A 26197-nucleotide genomic window follows, 5' to 3' on the forward strand; every position below is an offset into this window, starting at 1 on the left:
GCAGTTACTTAGCTAGCTGTTTAGCTTTCTAGCACATTCACTAACAATAAACAAGCTAGTTAGCTACCACATGTTCTTGTCAAACTGTAAACAGAGTAAATAATAAAATAATATGCCATTTAGCAGACGCTTTTATCCAAAGCGACTTACAGTCATGTGTGCATACATTTTTATGTATGGAGTAGCTAGCAAGCAACAAGATATGCCAAATAACAGTCTTAAAAACAATTTGAGGGTGAATAAATCAGATTTGACCGTTCAGACAAGTGGCATGGTCAGGAATCAGATTTGTATCGGACTTCAAAGGTACTTTGAAATGTGGCTTGAAATATTTGATTCCATGTGCTTTTTGGCTGTTGAGACCGCAGGAAAAAGACCAGATTCAAATCGGATATGCAATTTTTTTTGATTTGAGTCAACTTCCAATGTGAACAAGGCTTTAGTCAATGAAAATCAGATTAGATATAGCACATGGCCAAACAAAGGTGAACTGGACACAAACAAACTTGATGACTTCAGCAGTTTAGCAGGGATTTGTCCGGTTCCAAATCCATACAGTCAGTTGAGGCATTGGGAGCATATCAATATGAGTATGGAGGCATAGAGCTGAACTGAGGGAGGGGACTCCATAGACACCCAGCTTATATGAGTATGTAACTCTGCCACCACAACATCCTCTCATATGACTAGACAGCAAACAAGGTAGCAGCAAAGGACTGTGGGTGATGTAGTTCTATCATGCTTCCTTCACTAAAGCTCTAAAAACACAGCTTTCAGAAAACACAATATTGGATGTCAACTAAAGGGAGCCAAATTAGTTGTCCATTTGGAGTTGGCCGACAATGGCCCAAAACTACCGTAATACAACCAACCGTTAATCGATGTCAACATTTATTATATAGCTTTTCATCGTAATTTATATGCCAACCACCACTGTGTTGGAAACAAAATGTCAATCAGCAGTCAATCAGTAATGCATAGAGTAATATGTTTGACCACACTTAGATAATCCAAATTCAGATTGAATATGACATTATTAATGCCACCATTGTTGACCATTATTATAGTCTCCATTTCCAATGTCACTGGAATCACAACTCCATTAACATGGCGACTTCTGACTCTTCTCACAATCACAACAAGCCTACTGTCCCTGGCTGACTTCCAAGACTAAACACAAGCAAAAAGATATGAGAGCAAGAAAGAAACGTATTAATGTTCAAATCAAATCTCATCTTAAAACGGGAAGGCAAATCAAAAGCAAATAAATCCAGATTTCATCACACTTTTAGCAAATCTCGTCAAAAACCTTTTGTCACTATCAGTGGCTCTTGACATTGAATAAGGAGATCTAACAAGTCAAAGGGAGTGTATATAGTATAAATAAAAGCAAGTATAGATTGGGGCTAGTGATGTGCAATGACATGATATGGTTCTGTAATGTATATGCTTTATGAGAATCAAGGCATTGGTCTTCATGTTTACTGGGTTAACGTTTGTCTCACAAATAACGTAAGGTTATGAAATGATTGGAGGGTCATAAGAGAAATGTGAATCCATGATACAGAAACACCATGAGATTAGCGCTGGCTAATGCTAAAACGTCTGCAACGATCCTTGAAGTTGATCTTACAGTGTGAGGTTTTCGTAGTCCTGATATGGGGAAAAAAACTAAGCTATGGACACATCAACCCTACAGAGAAATAACTACCAATACTTTTGACAGTAATAACAAAAAACCAACCCATAGTAATTCTTAACAACTTGCTATAAGGATATATATCTGTACAACTTTATATGACAGTGTATATAATATTGATAGCAATCTACTTTAGTTCTATAGAAAAATATTTGCAAAGGGCAAAATCCTGAAATTCATCCAAAAGAATCTTATGGTTTCTGCAACAATGGAACAACATATGTTTTTCTTAGCAACAGAAAAAGAACATGAAAACACAGAAGGGAACTGTAGCACAAAGAAACTGCACAAACACATGCAAAATGCCCTTTGTATAAACCAGTGTTGCTTTGGGTGCTTCCGCCAGGGTTCCACTGTGAAATCCAGTCCCCTAATTCTTCATGATACTCATAATCTTACCCGTTCATTCACAAAGCTACAGACAACTCTGTGTCTACAAAACTGACCAACACTTAAAGAAAACCTTTCCCTGTCAATGGCAGAAGTATACACATGAACAGGAGCAGAGAAAAGAGGATCGACCTCTAGTTCTTGGACTCCCAGTCCCTACAACATAAACACTGTATTAACTTGCGACTGATAAGCGTAGCCTGTCTTTATGACTTCTACATGAACATGTGCTAGACAATAACTCACAGGTAGTCAAGCCTGATTTGGTCCTCTTTCAGTTGTATTGCTCATGTATTGGTGTGTGATATCTGTCCTTGTCTATGTTCTGTGCCGGTCTAGTCAGCATTATTTCCATGACTGTGGCCTCAAGGAGAATCGTGTCCTTGAATACTAAGGGTGCAATCCCTTGTTCAAGAAAGAGAGTCTGACAAAGCAATGTCATATATGTGAACCTAACCTACAGCATGAGGAAAAAGAGGTGTGGTACACATTAACAAGAAGCAATGACGTTCAGACGGTTTGAAAATAGGGAAAAGTTAAAAACTAATTCCACCACTTTGGTTTCTACTACAACCAGAATTACTTCCATTAGCTCAGAGTGCACAACACCCCTTTAAATGATTACGATAAAATAATAATCCAAAACACATCGATCTATGAATTAATAGGGATAAAATCAAATAAAGATTAATGATGGTTGATCAAAAACATTTCCCTCTGGGTTAAAGGGCAAAACTACATGCAATGTTTCCAAAATGGCTGACAGCAGAACATGATTTGGGGAGAAAAAGTGAGAGAACTCATGTTCAAATCTTCTATTAGCATCAAATGAGAAATAGAAAAATAAAAACCAATCCACAGAAATTCAACTCCAAGTCAAAAAGCACTGCCTGTCAGCTATCGTTATCGTCGCCTGTACTAACAGGGCATTAGCTGGGAACAGTTGACATCATGATAGCACAACTTGACATGTTAGTAATAGTATCAAACTGAAATCCCTCTGGGAGACTCACATACCGTTCACTAGTGCCTACTCAAGCCTGCATCATTGTTAATGAGGGCCATACCGACTATCTGCATATGGGCTTTTGATTGTGTACCTCCTACAAATCTGTGGCCTACAAGTCTGCATTGGCATCACCTCTGGAGGAGCCAGCCCAGGACTGCAGACAGTCACAGAACTGGACCCCTTTCGTTCAACAGCAGTGGAGCATTTCCAGACAAAACAACTTTGCTACAGACGTCAACAGCTGTGTTGAGGACATGTGGGAGACCAGTCAAAATGATTGCTTGTTTCCATGTGGTGCCTGCACAAGACTTGGAGATCAGTGATGATAAGTCTCATGAGAATGACGATGGGATGGGCGCAAGACTTCAGTCCAAGAGACTGAGCCAGTTTACTGCATTCGTTTATGAGCAATCCTTAAAACAATATCAACACTTCGGTCACTTTAAGGCAAAGGCACTCCTATGAACTTAAGATAGTCCGGAGGAAAAGGCTCGCAGACAGTTAAGTGCTAAGCTAAGATATCTCTTTAATAGTGCTAAAACATCAACTCCTTTTTTTGAAAGGTAATGTTTTTGGGTATGATCAATTTAAGCTTTACTTTTCAAAAGCCATTATATGGAAATACCATTATTTTAAACTTGTCGCAGTACTTGTGCTTTTATCAAAAAAAGTTCAACACTCTTATTTTTTGGAGGGGTTCAATCTATCAAATCTTTCCAACGAAGTTCAGTAGAACAGTGTGACCAGCTGATAGGGACTGCTGTGGTTGGCCAGACTGGCAGTGTGGCACTTGAGGGAGCGTAGTTTGGAACCAGCCAGGACGCAGGGCTTATGAACAGTGTGCTAACTTCACTGCCCTCCAGAGGTGCTCCAATCACCCCCAGCTTTGCTGTAGGAGGGGCAGCTGAGCAGTAGGCATTCAGGACCCACTCTATAGAGCCAGGGTATGACGCAAGGATCAGACAGCCATATATTAAGTCCAATGTATTGTGCTCCAAATGCGCACAATTTGAAAAGTTGCCAATAATCTTTTTCTTTCTTGATAATGTGAAGTCTTTAAAGACTAAGCTTATTGTAAAGTCAGAATGGCATAGAACATTTTTAACAGCATGCAATTCAACTTTTAAGGTAAATTGTGACAGTTTTGTTGCCTTCCCCCCTTTTTAAGAGGTTTTTGGTCAGTAGTGCTTGTGCTTTACACACCTGTTTATTATTGTTATGTATAAAAATGTAATTTGATACATTTTTGTTTTGTTTTAAAGAACTAAACCTATATTTAGCAAATAATAATTGTGGAAATAAAAATATTCTGAATAGTCGGGGTACGTAGTACTAAGAGCTTCACAAAAGTTTTAGATTTCAGCAAGTGCATCACAGTTTATAGTTTACTCCAGTTTTCTGATCCCTAGCCTTGTGCAGAGCCACATGTTGGTTAGGTTGTAGAGACCGGAAACCTCCCGGTCCTACAAATGAAGGCCAATAAACAGGAAATGCCAGTCACACTCTCTTGCTTGATCTAAGCCCATATATAGTGATCCTATCAGTGCTTATTTAGGAAAAATCTACCTCACTTTATTAATCTCAAATAAAGCTTGAACATTTCAAAATAAATGTCAGATTCAGAGGTGATGCCAAAGGACAGCAGTTCCAGACCTTCAGATGCTATTGGTTCTCGAGCCCCACCACAACTTCTGTCCTGTGCTGGGTTCAGTGATACACGGAAAACGTACAAAATAGAATGAGTCAACCTGATTTCAATCATGCTTGCTGAGGTGATCTATCTTCATGGAAAATACATACAAATACAAGTTAAAAAGAAGAAAAGAAAAATGTACAGACACATCAAATCATGAACGGTGAATGCACCATAATGCTATCGACGACATCATCGGGTTGTTCTCTCATTTCAGTTCAAACCATATAAATGACACTGTCAAAACATATTCAAATTTCACTAATATACATGTATGACAACTACATCTCGTACGTATAACCCAATACTGCCGGCAGTCTATCAGTCTAAAAACATTTTTACATGACCCCTTATAGTCCCACACAATAATAATAATAATAATAATAATAATAATGTAAAACAGAAATCAAATAAGACATTAAAATGTAAAATACAGCCCTTATAAATAAGTAGAACAAAAAAATGAAACAAAAAAAACTTTGTTGAAGTCATCTACTGTGAGTCTTTAATATATGGCAATAAAGGAGACCTACTGTATTTGTGAGTCTGCTATGTCGTTAGCGATAACTTAGAAAACAGCTTAGAAGAAAGAAAGAGTGGCAGTTGTGCACTCTATGTGTGTGCAGGCATGTACAAATCAAAGCCACGCAGACTTATAAAACACACACAGAGACACACACACACACACACACACACACACTCAGGGGTGTGTATGGCAGAGCAGGGCAGCTAGTCCTCGCTCACACCCTTACACCCCTTTCTTACGGTACGTGCATACAAAATCACACACGCGCACATCTACTTGTGTACACGTACGTGTGTGCTCTCACACTCTCAAACACACAGGGAGAGGCAGTGGGCGGGCAGGCACTGTGAGCTTGTGGCATAGGAGGAAAGGGAGAGGATGGAGAAGGTTGCGATGTGTGCGAGGGGGTGTCTACTGTTCTACCATGTCTGGGAGAGGGAGGATGGGTTGAGGGTTGAGTATAAAATGAATGTCTTTGTTTCTTCCATTGACCCGTGTCAAGTGATCTTAACCTCTGAGATATATTCACATGAGGCAGGCCAAGAGTTTCAGCTGAAGGTAAGAGGACTTGTTGTGACCAGTGGAGAATGGAGATGCTACGTAACAGTCATGAATTGATCATAAAACTGGTCATATAAGGAAGAGAGCGCATTAAGATTGGTGGGAGAATCAGCTCGACTTTGAAACAGAGATGACCAAATTGGATGGGGGATGTCACATCAACAGTACTTTGGATATAACTTTTGGTATTGGTTATTAAATTAGTAAAAATGTACCTTGAAATATCTCTACTAAGTACTGGTACATTTGACCTCTTGACCTCTGAGCAACACAACATGACAGCCTGTGGAGAATATATGTCAGAGGGGTTTAAAGGAGGGACGTATGACAGGTCGACCATGACTAGGTCAGTCATGTGGCTCGTCGGTATGGGAACACACAAGCAGAGGAGAGTCCATCTCTTCCACCGACTCATAGTGCACCGCATGCAACAGGAACGGGGGTTTCTTGTCTTTCTTTTCTGTCTTTTGTTTTGACAATGTACATATATACACACAACCATAGGTAAAGAGTTGAGAGCAAAAGAGCCTGAAGCTTGGAATATACAGTAAAGTGAGCTGTGCATCTCCTGGCTTTTTCACCCAATGAAACGCAAGCCTCCCCGTCCTAGGGCCAGCCTGTGAAGTACAGCGGCCATCGGCTCCACTGCCCGCCCCGGTTCTGAGGTCTCAATAGTGTGTTTTTTTGTGGTTAAAAGAGGTTAAAAAGCAGGTTCGTAACTTTCTACTTTAAAAAATATCTAGACTGAAATATTTTTTTTCTCCATTAACTTGTATACATTTTTTACATCTTTTTTTTCTCTTTAGTTTTCTTAATTCTCAAACCTGATTTTGGCCTAAAATGGAGTGTATTAAACAAACGCTCCCAGTGCCACCAAAATGGCGTCCCCCGAAAGTCAGTTAAAGCTATGAAAGAAATGTGCACTACTTATCAAAGAGTTTCTAGATCACTCACGAGAAAGAACACTAAAAGTCAGCTACCACAAGATGTTTTCTGATTTTTCCTTTTTCCTTACATGACTGTTGCATTTTACGTTGTATGTTGAAAAATGGTGAATTAAAGTGATAATCTTTTTTCATCGTTCCTTTCAACAACTGATAATTCGTATTTTCACTTCTCATTTTATCCTTCCCAAGTATTTAGGAATCGAAACTAGCATTGTTTAGAGTCGACCGACTGTGCAATCTCTTAGTGGCAACCAAATTGCTATATACGTTTTTTTCTTTCTCAGAGGAGAAAAATAATTTTATAAAATTTTTGATTCCTTTCTCAATGGAGTCCATAGCATATTAAGAGTTCCAAAGCCATTACATGGCAACTTTTGGGGCACAGAGAAGAAGGTTGCTTGGGAAAGGGTTCTCCATGGTCCTTCTCTCCTGCAGACACAAATGTTTTAAATGCTTGGCTTTCCGTTTGACGATCCTTACAGATACCAAAGAGCTGCAATAGAGTTATGAGGAGGAGGAACCTCTTCAAAAACAGAGAAAAGAGAAAACATTGTAACATTTAGTCTGCTAGATGTGGTGAAAACTCACTGAGCGAACAAGGTTAGAAAAACTTTGAGGTGGCGAATAAATCTCTCAAAGGGAAACACACACACACAAATAAAACACAGAATTGCTTCTCGTGACAGTTTCCTCCTGTGGAGTGAAGCTCCTTTGTGAGTAGCGCAAGTCTTTCGTCTCTTTCGCACCTTTGGCCGGTGGTGTTAGGGCCCTGTGGCCAGCAGGGCTGTTAAGTGCTTTATCTACAAACAAAACAAGGTTGTTGCTGTCGTTTCGCTTCTGGAAAAAATCTCTAAACCCTCTTTGATATGAAAACTCGTAAAAGACACCAGTTCTTCTCTGGCAGCACTGCTCCAGGCTTGGCCTTGGGACTGTGCAGTCAGGGCTCTAGAAAAATAGGAACTCTCTCTTTCCCCGGTAGCGTGAGCAGGGGGGACCGTATTAGAACTCCCACTCATGGGGCTCGTCTTTGCTTGCGGCCTTCTCCAGACGGTGGATGATATTATTGAGGTTGGCGGCTTTCTTCTTGCGCAGGCTGTTGTCCCGGGGGTTGCGGGCAGCGGCGGTAGCAGCCACGGACACAGAGGAAACATGGCTGCTCTCTGGGAAGCTGAACAGGCTCTCCAGGGCACCGCCCTTGTGGTGGCCACTGGTACCTGCGGCAGTGCTGCCGGTGGCCAAGGTGGTTCCCTCGTCCCTGTGGTCGGACCCACCCTCGCCCTCCGAGGCCGGGTGGTGCTCGTGGCCGGGGCGTGTGCCCTCCACCGTGCCGTCCGACTCGGTGCCGTCGCAGCTGTCGCCCTCGCTGGCCTTGCCCGCTCTGGTGGACGGGGAGCCACCCTCACCGCCCTCGCCTCGCTGGATTTCCTCAATGAACAGCTCCCGTCGGATACGAGACCTGGAGGATAGAAAGAGAGAGAGCAGGACCCCAACAACCCTCAGTCAGACACAGACACAGTGCTGGGAGTCTCTCACATCAACAGAAAACATTTGGACCCAGGTCTGCATCCTTTCCCAGCCTTCTCCCCGTTCCTCTTCACCCACCTATAGTTGTGGAACCAGTTGATGACGGTGCTGGTCTTGAGGTTGAGCTGTGAGGCCAGCTCCTCGATGGTCTTGGGCGAGGGGTAAGGCTTCTGCTGATAGGCCCTCTTCAGGGCCTCCTTCTCCTCTGGGGCCAGCACCACACGAGCCTTCTTCAGGTGCTGCTGGGGGGGCTGTTGCTGGTGCAGGTGGTGGCTGAGGCCATGCTGTGGGCTGCCCCCCTGGCTGAAGTCTCCCCCCGACAAGCCCCCGCTGTCCACCGTCTGGCTCTCACTCACCGAGCTGTGGCGCCGCTTCATGTAGGCTGGCGGGGAGAGGAGAGACGGGAGGGGAAAGGGTTAAAAATGTGTGAGCCCCTACAAAGAGACGGAAGGGTTAACTAAATCATGAGGATGCCATTACTTGCCTGACAGGGCTGCACACAGGCCTGACAATGAAAATATTTCCTCTTTAATTCCGCTTTAAATTCTGTCCACAGCAATTGAAATATAACAGCATTCCATATAAACATTCAACAAATGTTGATGTGATATTTTATAAGGCTCACAGGCAGAAGCCATAGCTAAATACACTAATACAAAAGCCACAAAAATCTAACACATATTGCCACCAGGGGGCAGTATTACCACAAATACTCAGGAGACGCCAATTCACTCACAAGACAACATGGGTGGTAAGGTTCCCATGTAGAACCTGCACCACTTGAGACACATCTCTTCACGTACTTGATATGTTTAAATGGCTTGTGTGACGCAGAAGTCACACATAAGTTACATTATGGACCAAAAATAGAAACATGTTTTATGATATGGGTCATTCTTGAATTATGTGTTATTTAATAATAATGATAATAATAATATGCCATTTAGCAGACGCTTTTATCCAAAGCGACTTACAGTCATGTGTGCATACATTTTTACGTATGGGTGGTCCCGGGGATCGAACCCACTACCCTGGCGTTACAAGCGCCATGCTCTACCAATTGAGCTACAGAGGACCACTATTTGTATGGAGGCCCAAACCTGCTATAATTACAATTAAATGAATGAATAAATAAATACACACATACATAAATGAGCAAGGAAATACAAAAATGCTGACCAGAATTCATAAATTTTTCTCTACATACAGTCAGGTCCATAATTATTGGCACCCTTGAAAATGAGGAGGAAAAAATACTATAAAATAAATAATACAAATACTGATCTATGCTCCCAAAAAAATTTAGAAATTATATTATTTTATACGAATACAATTGATCAGAGAAAGAGATTTTGTTTAATAAGTAAAAAAAGCTAAGGATAAAAATGATTGGCACCCCTGTTTTTAATACTCCAGCATCTCCCCTTGAGAGGATAACGACACCGAGCCTTTTTCTAAAATGAGATTGGAGAATACGTTGGGAAGGATCTTAGACCATTCCTCCATACAGAATCTTTCCAGATCCTTGATATACTTCGTCTGCGCTTATGGACTGCCCTCTTCAATTCAAACCACAGGTTTTCTGGAAACTGAGATGGCCATTGCAAAATGTTGATTTTGTGGTAAATTAACAATTTCTTTGTGGATTTTGATTAATGCTTGGGGTTATTGTCTTGCTGGAAGATCCACTTGCAGCCAAGTGTCAGGCTCCTGGCAGAGGCAACCAGGTTTTTGGCTAAAATGTCCTGGTACTTGGTAAAGTTCATGCCGTTGACCTTAACAAGGGCCCCAGGACCAGTGGAAGCAAATAGCCCCATAACATCAAAGATCCACCACCATATTTTACTGTAGGTTAGGGCTGGGCGATATATCAAATTCATTTGAATGTATGTTTTTGCGCGATATTCCAAATGCCTGTATCGCAAGAACGTCGTTTCTTTTGTATTTTTTGTTTTATGACCGTTTATGTCAGCTTGTTCTCATGTTGTCTTTTTGGTCTCGTGTCCTTCGTTCCTGCTGTGTGCACCTTCCTATTTACACCAGAGAACTGTATATAATGACGAGATGCACGTCTCCACCCTAACAATAGGAGTCCCAAAGGCCGGAAGGCTGGCGACAAGCTTAAATCCAAAATAAGCCTATAGAAACACATTGGGCTTATTTTGGACTGTTTTTAGCGAGAGTGAAACCTCTCGATTTGCCTCGTCCTCTATGGTTTACACAAATACACACCAAGCCCCTCCCACTCACAACAACAAAGATGAGAGATCACTCCTTCCTCTCTGACAAGCGGTTTCCACTCGCTATTTGCATTTGAGGTTTGGTCCGAAAGAATAGATCATATGAAAAACGAAACACATTGAGACATTATTTTACTGTAATAGAGGAGAACCTAACCTTTCTAACGATACCATTTTAATGTATCAACTACTTAAATTGCGCGCAGAGCAGACACTACTAAAACAAGAGTTGCAATGAACATTGATTCTGGAAAATGAATGCTGAGTTTGTTGAGCGTGGCATTGCGGTACCAAGTACCGCTAGCAGCATTTTAGCCAAAGACTGTTATACTAGCTGTCTAGTCTGTGTTTTATAAATGTGCAATAATCATAAAACACAATTACATAAGGAATTGGCAACTCGTTCTCATTCTGAAAAATAAGGTAAACCACTTGATTTCAACATCTGAACAAAGTGGACAGGCTAGCATGCTGTTCAAACAGTTGAAGACTGACAGAAGGGTGTGTTCATAACAATTCAACTGTTCTGCCTTGTTAGCTAGCAAATAAATCCAAGTTGGCTAAACTTGAAAAATAAAGATTAGCTGCCTACTCACTAGCACGTGGGCTTGTACTTTAGAGATTGTTTATGAGACCTGTGCTAATTTTCTATAAATGGCTTCTACAAGAAGTTAGTCATTATTAGTGAATGCACATTAATCATGGTTCGGGATCAATTTCTAACTAACATTTTCATAGACAGACTTGAAAGCCAGATCAGTGATTATTGCAAAAAAGCAGGTTAAACTATTTTGATAAAATAATGTAATTATTAGTGGGTCTTGTGGAAGGCTTATATTTGTCTTAGGTATAATTTCACAAGACCTGAATTCATTAAATGATTGCTGACTGTTTGAAATGCAGTGTATTTGACCTGTAATTGTAAAACAAAGGTTATTTCGATTAAATGCTTTTATTTTTTATCAATATATCATAAATCTGCCATACGTTTGACCCAAAAATATTTTTAGGCCATATCGCCCAGCCCTACCGCATATGCTTCTGTTTTTCCAACGCCAAACCCACCACTGGTGTGCGTGGCCAAAGAGTGAAATGTTCATATCATCTGACATAGCACCACCTGGAGTTTGATAAATGGCATTGGCATCATGAACTTTACCAAGTACCAGGACATTATAGCCAAAACCCTGGTTGCCTCTGAAGAAATAATATAAATGAATAAAATGAATGAAAGTGGGATTAATGATTTATCTATTTATGTCTGCATTCATCCATTTATTTATTAATCTATTTATGTGTGCATTTATTTAAATGTTTATGTGTGCATTTATTTATTTATTAATGTATTTATTTGTGTGCATTTATTTATTCATTAATTTATTTCTAATTATGGAAGGTTTGGTCCTCCATACATTTTAGAAAAAATTAACATGATTTTCTGAAGTGGAGGCCACAAATGCTCAAATCATCAATACTTTTAAAAATATTTACTAAAGTAAATATGATTAATCTTTTTTCTGACAAAGTTATTTCCCTTCATTTAAATTGAGTAGCACCAAGTGACACTGGATTTAGACAGACCAAATTATCAATGGAATCCTGAAATGTATGACATACTAAAAGGATGTGATTAGCTTATCATTTTATTTAATATAGACCCCTCCCCCCATAACAGTTTGCCCCGTGAGAGAACGCTCAAGGTTCTTATATATCCTACAATTGAAGTCGTAAGTTTACATACACTTAGGTTGGAATCATTAAAACTCGTTTTTCAACCACTCCACACATTTCTTGTTAACAAACTATAGTTTTGGCAAGTCGGTTAGGACATCTACTTTGTGCATGACACAAGTAACTTTTCCAACAATTGTTTACAGACAGATTATTTTACTTATAATTCACTGTAACACAATTCCAGTGGGTCAAAAGTTTACATACAGTGGGGAAAAAAAGTATTTAGTCAAATCAAATTTTATTGGTCACATGCGCCGAATACAACAGGTGCAGACATTACAGTGAAATGCTTACTTACAGCCCTTAACCAACAGTGCATTTATTTTTAACAAAAAAAGTAAAAATAAAACAACAACAAAAGAATGAGCAGAAGTAAAATAAAACAACAGTAGGGAGGCTATATATACAGGGGGGTACCGTTGCAGAGTCAATGTGCGGGGGCACCGGCTAGTTGAGGTAGTTGAGGTAATATGTACATGTGGGTAGAGTTAAAGTGACTATGCATAAATAATTAACAGAGTAGCAGCAGCGTAAAAAGGATGGGGTGGGGGGCAGTGCAAATAGTCCGGGTAGCCATGATTAGCTGTTCAGGAGTCTTATGGCTTGGGGGTAGAAGCTGTTGAGAAGTCTTTTGGACCTAGACTTGGCACTCCGGTACCGCTTGCCGTGCGGTAGCAGAGAGAACAGTCTATGACTAGGGTGGCTGGAGTCTTTGACAATTTTGAGGGCCTTCCTCTGACACCGCCTGGTATAGAGGTCCTGGATGGCAGGAAGCTTGGCCCCAGTGATGTACTGGGCCGTACGCACTACCCTCTGTAGTGCCTTGCGGTCGGAGGCCAAGCAGTTGCCATACCAGGCGGTGATGCAACCAGTCAGGATGCTCTCGATGGTGCAGCTGTATAATTTTTTGAGGATCTGAGGACCCATGCCAAATCTTTTTCAGTCTCCTGAGGGGGAATAGGCTTTGTCGTGCCCTCTTCACGACTGTCTTGGTGTGTTTGGACCATGATAGTTCGTTGGTGATGTGGACACCAAGGAACTTGAAGCTCTCAACCTGTTCCACTACAGCCCCGTCGATGAGATTGAGGGCGTGCTCAGTCCTCTTTTTTTCCTGTAGTCCACAATCATCTCCTTTGTCTTGGTCACGTTGAGGGAGAGGTTGTTGTCCTGGCACCACACGGCCAGGTCTCTGACCTCCTCCCTATAGGCTGTCTCATCGTTGTCGGTGATCAGGCCTACCACTGTTGTGTCGTCGGCAAACTTAATGATGGTGTTGGAGTCGTGCCTGGCCATGCAGTCATGGGTGAACAGAGAGTACAGGAGGGGACTGAGCACGCACCCCTGAGGGGTCCCCGTGTTGAGGATCAGCGTGACGGATGTGTTGTTACCTACCCTTACCACCTGGGGGCGGCCCGTCAGGAAGTCCAGGATCCAGTTGCAGAGGGAGGTGTTTAGTCCCAGGATCCTTAGCTTAGTGATGAGCTTAGAGGGCACTATGGTGTTGAATGCTGAGCTGTAGTCAATGAATAGCATTCTCACGTAGGTGTTCCTCTTGTCCAGGTGGGAAAGGGCAGTGTGGAGTGCAATAGAGATTGCATCATCTGTGGATCTGTTGGGGGCGGTATGCAAATTGGAGTGGGTCTAGGGTTTCTGGGATAATGCTGTTGATGTGAGCCATGACCAGCCTTTCAAAGCACTTCATGGCTACAGACGTCAGTGCTACGGGTCGGTAGTCATTTAGGCAGGTTATCTTAGAGTCCTTGGGAACGGGGACTATGGTGGTCTGCTTGAAACATGTTGGTATTACAGACTCAGTCAGGGACATGTTGAAAATGTCAGTGAAGACACTTGCCAGTTGGTCAGCACATGCTCGGAGTACACGTCCTGGTAATCCGTCTGGCCCTGCGGCCTTGTGAATGTTGACTTGCTTAAAAGTCATACTCACATCGGCTACGGAGAGCGTGATCACATAGTCATCCGGAACAGCTGGTGCTTTCATGCATGCTTCAGTGTTGCTTGCCTCGAAGCGAGCATAGAAGTGGTTTAGCTCGTCTGGTAGGCTTGTGTCACTGGGCAGCTCGCGGCTGTGCTTCCCTTTGTAGTCTGTAATAGTTGTCAAGCCCTGCCACATCCGACGAGCGTCAGAGCCAGTGTAGTACGATTCAATCTTAGTCCTGTATTGACTCTTTGCCTGTTTGATGGTTCGTCGGAGGGCATAGCGGGATTTCTTATAAGCGTCCGGGTTAGAGTCCCGTTCCTTGAAAGCGGCAGCTCTACCCATTAGCTCAGTGCGGATGTTTCCTGTAATCCATGGCTTCTGGTTGGGGTATGTACGTACGGTCACTGTGAGTCACAGTGACCGTCAGCCACCAATTGTGCAAGTTCTCCCACTTAAAAAGATGAGAGAGGCCTGTAATTTTCATCATAGTTACACGTCAACTATGACAGACAAATTGAGAAAAAAAATCCAGAAAATCACATTGTAGGATTTTTAATGAATTTATTTGCAAATTATGGTAGAAAATAAGTATTTGGTCACCTACAAATAAGCAAGATTACTGGCTCTCACAGACCTGTAACTTCTTCTTTACGAGGCTCCTCTGTCCTCCACTCGTTACCTGTATTAATGGCACCTGTTTGAACTTGTTATCAGTATAAAAGACACCTGTCCACAACCTCAAACAGTCACATTCCAAACTCCACTATGGCCAAGACCAAAGAGCTGTCAAAGGACACCAGAAACAAAATTGTAGACCTGCACCAGGCTGGGAAGACTGAATCTGCAATAGGTAAGCAGCTTGGTTTGAAGAAATCAACTGTGGGAGCAATTGTTAGGAAATGGAAGACATACAAGACCACTGATAATCTCCCTCGATCTGGGGCTCCACGCAAGATCTCACCCCGTGGGGTCAAAATGATCACAAGAACGGTGAGCAAAAATCCCAGAACCACAAGGGGGAACCTAGTGAATGACCTGCAGAGAGCTGGGACCAAAGTAACAAAGCCTACCATCAGTAACACACTACGCCGCCAGGGACTCAAATCCTGCAGTGCCAGACGTGTCCCCCTGCTTAAGCCAGTACATGTCCAGGCCCGTCTGAAGTTTGCTAGAGTGCATTTGGATGATCCAGAAGAGGATTGGGAGAATGTCATATGGTCAGATGAAACCAAAATATAACTTTTTGGTAAAAACTCAACTCGTCGTGTTTGGAGGACAAAGAATGCCGAGTTGCATCCAAAGAACACCATACCTACAGTGAAGCATGGGGGTGGAAACATCATGCTTTGGGGCTGTTTTTCTGCAAAGGGACCAGGACGACTGATCCGTGTAAAGGAAAGAATGAATGGGGCCATGTATCGTGAGATTTTGAGTGAAAACCTTCCATCAGCAAGGGCATTGAAGATGAAACGTGGCTGGGTCTTTCAGCATGACAATGATCCCAAACACACCGCCCGGGCAAAGAAGGAGTGGCTTCGTAAGAAGCATTTCAAGGTCCTGGAGGGGCCTAGCCAGTCTCCAGATCTCAACCCCATAGAAAATCTTTGGAGGGAGTTGAAAGTCTGTGTTGCCCAGCGACAGCCCCAAAACATCACTGCTCTAGATGAGTTCTGCATGGAGGAATGGGCCAAAATACCAGCAACAGTGTGTGAAAACCTTGTGAAGACTTACAGAAAACATTTGACCTGTGTCATTGCCAACAAAGGGTATATAACAAAGTATTGAGAAACTTTTGTTATTGACCAAATACTTATTTTCCACCATAATTTGCAAATAAATTCATTAAAAATCCTACAATGTGATTTTCTGGATTTTTTTTTCTCATTTTGTCTGTCATAGTTGACGTGTACCTATGATGAAAATTACAGGCCTCTCTCATCTTTTTAAGTGGGAGAACTTGCACAATTGGTGGCTGACTAAATACTTTTTTCCCCACTGTACACTAAGTTGACTGTGCCTTTAAACAGCTTGGAAAATTCCCAAAAATTATGTAATGGCTTTAGAAGCTTCTGATTGACTAATTGACATCATTTGAGTCAATTGGAGTGTACGTGTGGATCAAGGCCTACCTTTTAAGGCCTACCTTCAAACTCAGTGCCTCTTTGCTTGACATCATGGGTAAATCAAAAGAAATCCGCCAAGACCTCAGAATTTTTTTTTGTAGACCTCCACAAGTCTGGTTCATCCTTGGGAGCAATTCCCAAACGCCTGAAGGTACCACGTTCATCTGTACAAACAATAGTATGCAAGTATAAACACCATGGGACCACGCAGCCTTCATACCGCTCAGGAAGGAGACGCGTTCTGTCTCCTATAGATCAACGTACTTTGGTGCGTAAAGTGCAAATCAATACCAGAACAACAGCAAAGGACCTTGTGAAGATGCTGGAGGAAACAGGTACAAAAGTATCTATATCCACAGTAAAACGAGTCCTATATTGACATAACCTGAAAGGCCGCTCAGCAAGGAAGAAGCCACTGCTCCAAAACCGCCATAAAAAAGCCAGACTACGGTTTGCAACTGCACATGGGGACAAAGATCGTACTTTTTGGAGAAATGTCCTCTGCTTTGATGAAACAAAAATATAACTGTTTGGCCATAATGACCATCGTTATGTTTGGAGGAAAAAGGGGGTTGCTTGCAAGCCGAAGGACACCATCCCAACCGTGAAGCACAGGGGTGGCAGCATCATGCTGTGGGGGTGCTTTGCTGCAGGAGGGACTGGTGCACTTCATAAAATAGATGGCATCATGAGAAAGGAAAATGATGTGGATATATTGAAGCAACATCTCAAGACATCAGTCAGGAAGTTAAAGCTTGGTCGCAAATGGGTCTTCCAAATGGACAATGACCCCAAGCCATCACAAAACCTCAATCCTATAGAACATTTGTGGGCAGAACTGAAAAAGCGTGTGCGAGCAAGGAGGCCTACAAACTTGACTCAGTTACACCAGTTCTGTCAGGAGGAATGGGCCCAAATTCACCCAACTTATTGTGGGAAGCTTGTGGAAGGCTACCCGAAACGTTTGACCCAAGTTAAACAATTTAAAGGCAATGCTACCAAATACTAATTGACTGTATGTAAACTTTTGACCCACTGGGAATGTGATGAAAGAAATAAAAGCTTAAATAAATCATTCTCTCTACTATTATTCTGACATTTCACATTCTTAAAATAAAGTGGTGATCCTAACTGACCTAAGACAGGGAATTTGTACTAGGATTAAATGTCAGGAATTGTGAAAAACTGATTTTAAATGTATTTGGCTAAGGTGTATGTAAACTTCCGACTTCAACTGTATATCCTGATTTTCAAGGCAGTAACACCTATGACATAAAACTGAGGGACACACATTATATTAGTAAAAAAAAAGGTATTTAAATAGTCTTCTTTATTTTTATTGATCTGTACAATATTTTAAATACTTTTGTTCACTTTCTAGCCTTCAAGATAATAGATATCTCTAAATCCCCAAAACATGTCAGTACTGCTCTTTCCTCGTCTGATCATATGTTCTCGCATACCCCGAGAGCATCTGGTCAGCGCGGCGGTGGCACAGGAATCCTCATCTCTCCCAAGTGGACATTCTCTCTTTTCCCTCTGACCCATCTGTCTATCTCCTCATTTGAATTCCATGCTGTCACAGTCACTAGCCCATTCAAGCTTAACATCCTTGTCATTTATTGCCCTCCAGGTTCCCTTGGAGGGTTCATCAATGAGCTTGATGCCCCTCACAGTTCTGGGTGACTTTAACCTCCCTACGTCTGCCTTTGACTCATTTCTCTCTGCCTCCTTCTTTCCACTCCTTTCCTCTTTTGACCTCACCCTCACACCGTCCCCCCCTACTCACAAGGCAGGCAATACGCTTGACCTCATCTTTACTAGATGCTGTTCTTCTACTAATCTCACTGCAACGCCCCTCCAAGTCTCCGACCACTACTTCATATCCTTTTCTCTCTCGCTCTCCTCCAACACTACTCACTCTGCCCCTACTCAGATGGTAATGTGCCGTCGTAACCTTCGCTCTCTCTCTCCCGCTACTCTCTCCTCTTCCATCCTATCATCTCTTCCCTCTGCTAAATCCTTCTCCCTCCAATCTCCTGATTCTGCCTCCTCAACCCTCATCTCCTCCCTCTCTGAATCTTTTGACTCTCTATGTCCCCTATCCTCCCGGCCGGCTCGGTCCTCCCCTCCTGCTCCGTGGCTTGACGATTCATTGCGAGCTCATAGAACAGGGCTCCGGGCAGCCGAGCGGAAATGGAGGAAAACTAGACTCCCTGCGGACCTGTCATCTTTCCACTCCCTCCTCTCTACATTCTCTTCCTCCGTTTCTGCTGCTAAAGCCACTTTCTACCACTCTAACCCTAGGAAGCTCTTTGCCACCTTCTCCTCCCTGCTGAATCCTCCTCCTCCTCCCTCTCTGTGGATGACTTCGTCAACCATTTTGAAAAGAAGATTGACGACATCCGATCCTCATTTATTAAGTCAAATGACACCGCTGGTCCTGCTCACACTGCCCTACCCTATGTTTTGACTTCTTTCTCCCCTCTCTCTCCAGATGAAATCTTGCGACTTGTGATGGCCGGCCGCCCAACAACCTGCCCGCTTGACCCTATCCCCTCCTCTCTTCTCCAGACCATTTCCGGAGACCTTCTCCCTTACCTCACCTCGCTCATCAACTCATCCTTGTCCGCTGGCTATGTCCCTTCCATCTTCAAGAAAGCGAGAGTTGCACCCCTCCTCAAAAAACCTACACCTGATCCCTCTGATGTCAACAACTACAGACCAGTATCCCTTCTTTCTTTTCTCTCCAAAACTCTTGAGCATGCTGTCTATAGCCAACTCTCCTGCCATCTCTCTCAGAATGACCTTCTTGATCCAAACCAGTCAGGTTTCAAGACTGGTCATTCAACTGAGACTGCTCTTCTCTGTGTCACGGAGGCTCTCCGCACTGCTAAAGCTAACTCTCTCTCCTCTGCTCTTGTCCTTCTAGACCTGTCTGCTGCCTTTGATACTGTGAACCATCAGATCCTCCTCTCCACCCTCTCTGAGTTGGGCATCTCCGGCGCGGCTCACACTTGGATTGCGTCCTACCTGACAGGTCGCGCCTACCAGGTGGCGTGGCGAGAATCTGTCTCCGCACCACGTGCTCTCACCACTGGTGTCCCCCAGGGCTCAGTTCTAGGCCCTCTCCTATTCTCTCTATACACCAAGTCATTTGGCTCTGTCATATCCTCACATGGTCTCTCCTATCATTGCTACGCAGACGACACACAATTAATTTTCTCCTTTCCCCCTTCTGATAACCAGGTGGCGAATCGCATCTCTGCATGTCTGGCAGTCATATCAGTGTGGATGTCGGATCACCACCTCAAGCTGAACCTCGGCAAGATGGAGCTGCTCTTCCTCCCGGGGAAGGATTGCCCGCTCCATGATAATAATAATAATAATATGCCATTTAGCAGACGCTTTTATCCAAAGCGACTTACAGTGATGCGTGCATACATTTTTTTTGTGTATGGGTGGTCCCGGGGATCGAACCCACTACCTTGGCGTTACAAGCGCCGTGCTCTACCAGCTGAGCTACAGAGGACCACGATCTCGCCATCACGGTTGACAACTCTGTTGTGTCCTCCTCCCAGAGTGCAAAGAACCTTGGCGTGACCCTGGACAACACCCTGTCGTTCTCCACTAACATCAAAGCGGTGACCCGATCCTGTAGGTTCATGCTCTACAGCATTCGCAGAGTACGACCCTACCTTACACAGGAAGCGGCACAGGTCCTAATCCAGGCACTTGTCATCTCCCATCTGGATTACTGCAACTCGCTGTTGGCTGGGCTCCCTGCCTGTGCCATTAAACCCCTACAACTCATCCAGAACGCTGCAGCCCGTCTGGTGTTCAACCTTCCCAAGTTCTCTCACGTCACCCCGCTCCTCCTTACACTCCACTGGCTTCCAGTTGAAGCTCGCATCTGCTACAAGACCATGGTGCTTGCCTACGGAGCTGTGAGGGGAATGGCACCTCCTTACCTTCAGGCTCTGATCAGTCCCTACACCCAAATGAGGGCATTGCGTTCTTCCACCTCTGGCCTGCTGGTCCCCCTACCTCTGCGGAAGCACAGTTCCCGCTCAGCCCAGTCAAAATTGTTCGCTGCTCTGGCACCCCAATGGTGGAACAAGCTCCCTCACGACGCCAGGATAGCAGAGTCACTGACCACCTTCCGGAGACACTTGAAACCCTACCTCTTTAAGGAATACCTGGGATAGTATAAAGTAATCCTTCTACCCCCCCTACCCCACCCCCACATTAAAATAAATAAATAATATATATATAAAATTAAAAATATACTCTACAAATTAAAAATGTAATTTAAATAAAATAAATTGTAAAGTGGTTGTCCCACTGGCTATCACAAGGTGAATGCACCAATTTGTAAGTCGCTCTGGATAAGAGCGTCTGCTAAATGACGTAAATGTAAATGTAGTACAACTCTACACATCACCACTGGGACAAGCCAATGTGCTTATCCTAAGTACTTTAAACAACGCATAAACAACGTTTTGCAGTATAAAGAACTTGCATTATGTTTTATTATTGAAAAACTGTTCAATATAAACAACATGATGTGTAACTATTTGTAATTTTAATGTGTTTTTCATGGTTGCAAAGGCAAGGGATGCAAATGCCACCATAATTCAACAACGACCCATATGTCTTCATATATATAAAAACATTTATCTAAACAATAGGCTACCTGACTGTACAATTCAAATGCTAGCTTCCCCATGATAATGGCCATTCTCTAACCTTTGGCTAACACTTTATCTTGAGATAGCTTGCTTTTTTTACCTCCAAAATGGTTAGGGTGAGGAGAGGACTGGGGTAGTGGTAAATGTATCCCTAGATAATCTGTTAAAGGGAAACAGAGCTTCCATTAAGCCCTTATAGCCGTCCATATCAGCTGCTCTATCATTTGACCATACAATTTAAAGTGCTTTTAGACCTAACAAAAAGCACTATATTAAACACACGTCATTATCATCACTATTAGTACAAAGCCACGTAGCCCTAGCTTTGTTATGAACTGAAGTATGCTCCAGGGGTGAAGCCAAAATCACACGGAGACACCGTCAACCGCATCAAAATTTGCGCGCGAGAGTAGAGTGTCAATTCACATACACTGCTTAGCGTATGCCATCTTAATTGTCAGGAGAATCCATAATAAACAGTTGTATTTGTTATGTTCTCTATGTAGCCCTTAATTATTTTTGTGTGTTCCTTTTGACTCACCTTATATGTCCTACGGGAGCCACCATACCTACCTGTGCTAAACAGTTATGTCAGTTTACAAACGTGAGGAGAGTTGTAGCTAGTACACCCGAGCAGTTTATAAAGAATTTAGCTAGTCCCGTGCGTCTACATAACAGTATTGTATGGAACGCCGTTTGGGTCTTTGCGTTTCAAAAAAGATACACGTCAAATAACACTATTAATAAACATTTAATTTGACACGTCAAATAATACAATTCTATTATAGAATGTTGTGTGTGCTGAATTTGCTTGTGAAAGCCAAGCGCCACCACTACGATCAGTAGCACTGTCAAAGCTGTACAAAACAAAGTCTGCAAACAAGCACACACCCGCCACCAACGATGTGTTTCAATAGTGTGTTGGTAATAATGCATTATTTGTTCGACCGAATGGGAAAACGTCTGTGTGAGCATTTGAAATAAGATCAGGATCAAACTCGCAGGTTAAAAAATGTTTGCAAATATCTTTGATACAGATGTTATTAGCAACCTCTGGGGTAGCTAGCTAGCTTTAGCTTGGTAACGTTACATAGCTAGCACCAATGCAACTAACGTTAACCTGAAAACAATGACCAATAGAAACTGAAGTCATTTTCAATATTCTTAGCAATGATTTAGGAATCCATGTGAGTAAGTATTAGCTAGGTAGCCACTTGAACTTGAGTACATGAAAATAACTAGCTAGCCAGATACTTCACCCGGTTGCCCAAAAGCTAATGTTATAAGCAGCCAGTAAACTTCATTTGGCTGGTGAGGCTTGACCCGGACCGGGCTATGTGTTGTGAAAATAGCCACAATAAGCATTAGCCACAATAGTGGAATTTGCGGTTTGCCTTCCAAATAAAAGTACCTCTTTGAAAGTGACGCAAAGGGATACAATTGGTGAAATCATGCAATATTTAGACTAGATAATGTTAAACAAGGTTGGAATGTGGAGCAATGAAATTGGGTATCAGTCTATTGGGTGACACCCACAGAACACAACTGTGAAGAGTTTATGCAAATATTAGAGTTGTAGCTCTTATCGCGGGACTGTGCCTGTGTGAAATCACCTTCCCAGTCAGCCTTTTGTGCATATTGACATTTATATGGCACTGTACAGCCTTACCTACGGATTGGGGATCAATTAAATGGGGTGTCAGTCTACTCTACTCAGTACCAAGAGCTTTTCCCCCAACGTCCTCCTCAGAGTTATCAGACTCCAAAACATCCAGGTTGTATTGTTTTTCCTCTGGAATAGTGTTCAATACACATAGTAGGGTGACTGGTACAATACATGTGGCTCAATTCACAGTGGTTTCAGAGTCCCGCAATAAGAGCTACGACGCTAATGTTCTCTGGGTGTCACTGAGTAGATTGATACCCCATGTCATTGATCCATAATCCATAGGTAAGGCTGTACAGTGAAATACACTGCTCAAAAAAATAAAGGGAACACTTAAACAACACAATGTAACTCCAAGTCAATCACACTTCTGTGAAATCAAACTGTCCACTTAGGAAGCAACACTGATTGACAATACATTTCACATGCTGTTGTGCAAATGAAATAGACAACAGGTGGAAATTAGAGGCAATTAGTAAGACACCCCCAATAAAGAAGTGGTTCTGCAGGTGGTGACCACAGACCACTTCTCAGTTCCTATGCTTCCTGGCTGATGTTTTGGTCACTTTTGAATGCTGGCGGTGCTTTCACTCTAGTGGTAGCATGAGACGGAGTCTACAACCCACACAAGTGGCTCAGGTAGTGCAGCTCATCCAGGATGGCACATCAATGCGAGCTGTGGCAAGAAGGTTTGCTGTGTCTGTCAGCGTAGTGTCCAGAGCATGGAGGCGCTACCAGGAGACAGGCCAGTACATCAGGAGACGTGGAGGAGGCCGTAGGAGGGCAACAACCCAGCAGCAGGACCGCTACCTCCGCCTTTGTGCAAGGAGGAGCAGGAGGAGCACAGCCAGAGCCCTGCAAAATGACCTCCAGCAGGCCACAAATGTGCATGTGTCTGCTCAAACGGTCAGAAACAGACTCCATGAGGGTGGTATGAGGGCCCGACGTCCACAGGTGGGGGTTGTGCTTACAGCCCAACACCGTGCAGGACGTTTGGCATTTGCCAGAGAACACCAAGATTGGCAAATTTGCCACTGGTGCCCTGTGCTCTTCACAGATGAAAGCAGGTTTACACTGAGCACATGTGACAGGGTCTGGAGACGCTGTGGAGAACGTTCTGCTGCCTGCAACATCCTCCAGCATGACCGGTTTGGCGGTGGGTCAGTCATGGTGTGGGTGCGGCATTTCTTTGGGGGGCCGCACAGTCCTCCATGTGCTCGCCAGAGGTAGCCAGACTGCCATTAGGTACCGAGATGAGATCCTCAGACCCCTTGTGAGACCATATGCTAGTGCGGTTGGCCCTGGGTTCCTCCTAATGCAAGACAATGCTAGACCTCATGTGGCTGGAGTGTGTCAGCAGTTCCTGCAAGAGGAAGGCATTGATGCTATGGACTGGCCCGCCCGTTCTCCAGACCTGAATCCAATTGAGCACATCTGGGACATCATGTCTCGCTCCATCCACCAACGCTACGTTGCACCACAGACTGTCCAGGAGTTGGCGGATGCTTTAGTCCAGGTCTGGGAGGAGATCCCTCAGGAGACCATCCGCCACCTCATCAGGAGCATGCCCAGGCGTTGTAGGGAGGTCATACAGGCACGTGGAGGCCACACACACTACTGAGCCTCATTTTGACTTGTTAAGGACATTACATCAAAGTTGGATCAGCCTGTAGTGTGGTTTTCCACTTTAATTTTGAGGGTGACTCCAAATCCAGACCTCCATGGGTTGATAAATTTGATTTCCATTGATAATTTTTGTGTGATTTTGTTGTCAGCACATTCAACTATGTAGTATTTAATAAGATTATTTCATTCATTCAGATCTAGGATGTGTTGTTTAAGTGTTCCCTTTATTTTTTTGAGCAGTGTAAATATTCTCCCAATGCAATTCTAAAGTCTAATACATCCAGTGTAATTTCAACAGATTTTTGTCAAACAAACAAATTATTTTATTTTGTTGAATTTACAGAACCAATCAAAAGTTTGGACACACCTACTCATTCAAGGTTTTTTCTTTATTTTTTACATTGTAGAATTATAGTGAAGACATAGAAACTATGAAATAACACATATGGAATCATGTAGTAACCATAAAAAAAGTGTTAAACAAATCAAAATATATTTGAGATTCTTCAAATAGCCACCCTTTGCCTTGATGACACTTTGCACACTCTTGGCATTCTCTCTACCAGCTTCATGAGGTAGTCACCTGGAATGCATTTCAATTAACAGATGTGCCTTCTTAAAAGTTAATTTGTGGAATTTCTTTCCTTAATGCGTTTGAGCCAATCAGTTGTGTTATGACAAGTTAGTGGGGTATACAGAAGATAGCCCTATTTGGTAAAAGACCAAGTCCATATTATGGCAAGAACAGCTCAAATAAGCAACGAGAAGTGACAGTCCATCATTACTTTAAGACATGAAGGTCAGTCAATATAGAACATTTCAAGAACTTCAAGTGCAGTCGCAAAAACCCATCAAGCACTATGATGAAACTGGCTCTCATGATGACCGCCACAGGAATGGAAGACCCAGAGTTACCTCTGCTGCAGAGGATAAGTTCATTAGAGTTACCAGCCTCAGAAATTGCAGCACAAATAAATGCTTCACAGAGTTCAAGTAACAGACACATCTCAACATCAACTGTTCAGAGGGGACTGTGTGAATCAGGCCTTCATGGTCGAATTGCTGCAAAGAAACCACTACTAAAGGACACCAATAAGAAGAAGAGACCTGTTTGGGCCAAGAAACACGAGCAATGGACATTATACCGGTGGAAATTTGTCCTTTGGTCTGGATTCCAAATTGGAGATTTTTGGTTCCAACCGCCGTGTCTTTGTGAGACGCGGTGTGGGCAGTGGCGGCTCCTGAAAAAATTCTCAGGGGGGGCAATTTTTCTGATGATTTAGGTGACCTACACACATTTTAAAAAAGATATGTCCAGCAACAACATGAAGACAGGGGCAGCATATAAGTCAATACCAGAAGCATTTATTGACTGATCTCAAAAGTGTTGGCTTACCAGGGTTGGTGGAGCCCTCAGTTTCATCTTTGCCTCGCAAAGCTAACTCAAACACTCCGCAAAACTTCACACACTGGATTAGCCGGCTGAGGATGTGGCTGTTCTTGCTAATGTCGTAGTAAATATATTTGTTATAGTGAATATGGAATATGATATGTTGAGTAAAATGTTGTGCTAAGATCTATTTAGGTCAGGAGCTGGTTATAAGTTCTGTTCCTATCCAATAACAATGGACAAAAGGGTCCTATCTTGTCAGCCTTGTCAGCAGGTGGCCAAGGACAACACCCACGCCATAGGCCTCTCAGTTCTTCCAACTCACGAGTTCTTGCTCTGAGGACACACACACACACACACACAAACACACACACACACACACATCATCACTGTTAAACACACACACACACACACACACACACACACATCATCACTGTTA

The 26197-nt window shown here is 43.0% G+C and overlaps 1 protein-coding gene across 1 annotated transcript in view; it reads right to left on the reverse strand.

The window, feature by feature from the left end:
• Positions 1-387: 387 nt before the first annotated feature.
• Positions 388-26197, reverse strand: part of LOC121579391 (homeobox protein cut-like 1) — a 256964-nt gene continuing 231154 nt past the window's right edge. The window contains exons 23-24 of the mRNA XM_041893958.2: positions 8428-8731; positions 388-8281 (exon numbers count right to left, since the gene is read on the reverse strand). Of these exons, the coding sequence (XP_041749892.1) occupies positions 7825-8281; positions 8428-8731 (761 nt within the window). The 3' untranslated portion in view covers positions 388-7824. The remainder of the gene's footprint in view (positions 8282-8427; positions 8732-26197) is intronic.

The sequence above is a fragment of the Coregonus clupeaformis genome, chromosome 13 (assembly GCF_020615455.1).
Source record: "Coregonus clupeaformis isolate EN_2021a chromosome 13, ASM2061545v1, whole genome shotgun sequence".
In the NCBI taxonomy this organism is placed as follows: domain Eukaryota; kingdom Metazoa; phylum Chordata; class Actinopteri; order Salmoniformes; family Salmonidae; genus Coregonus; species Coregonus clupeaformis.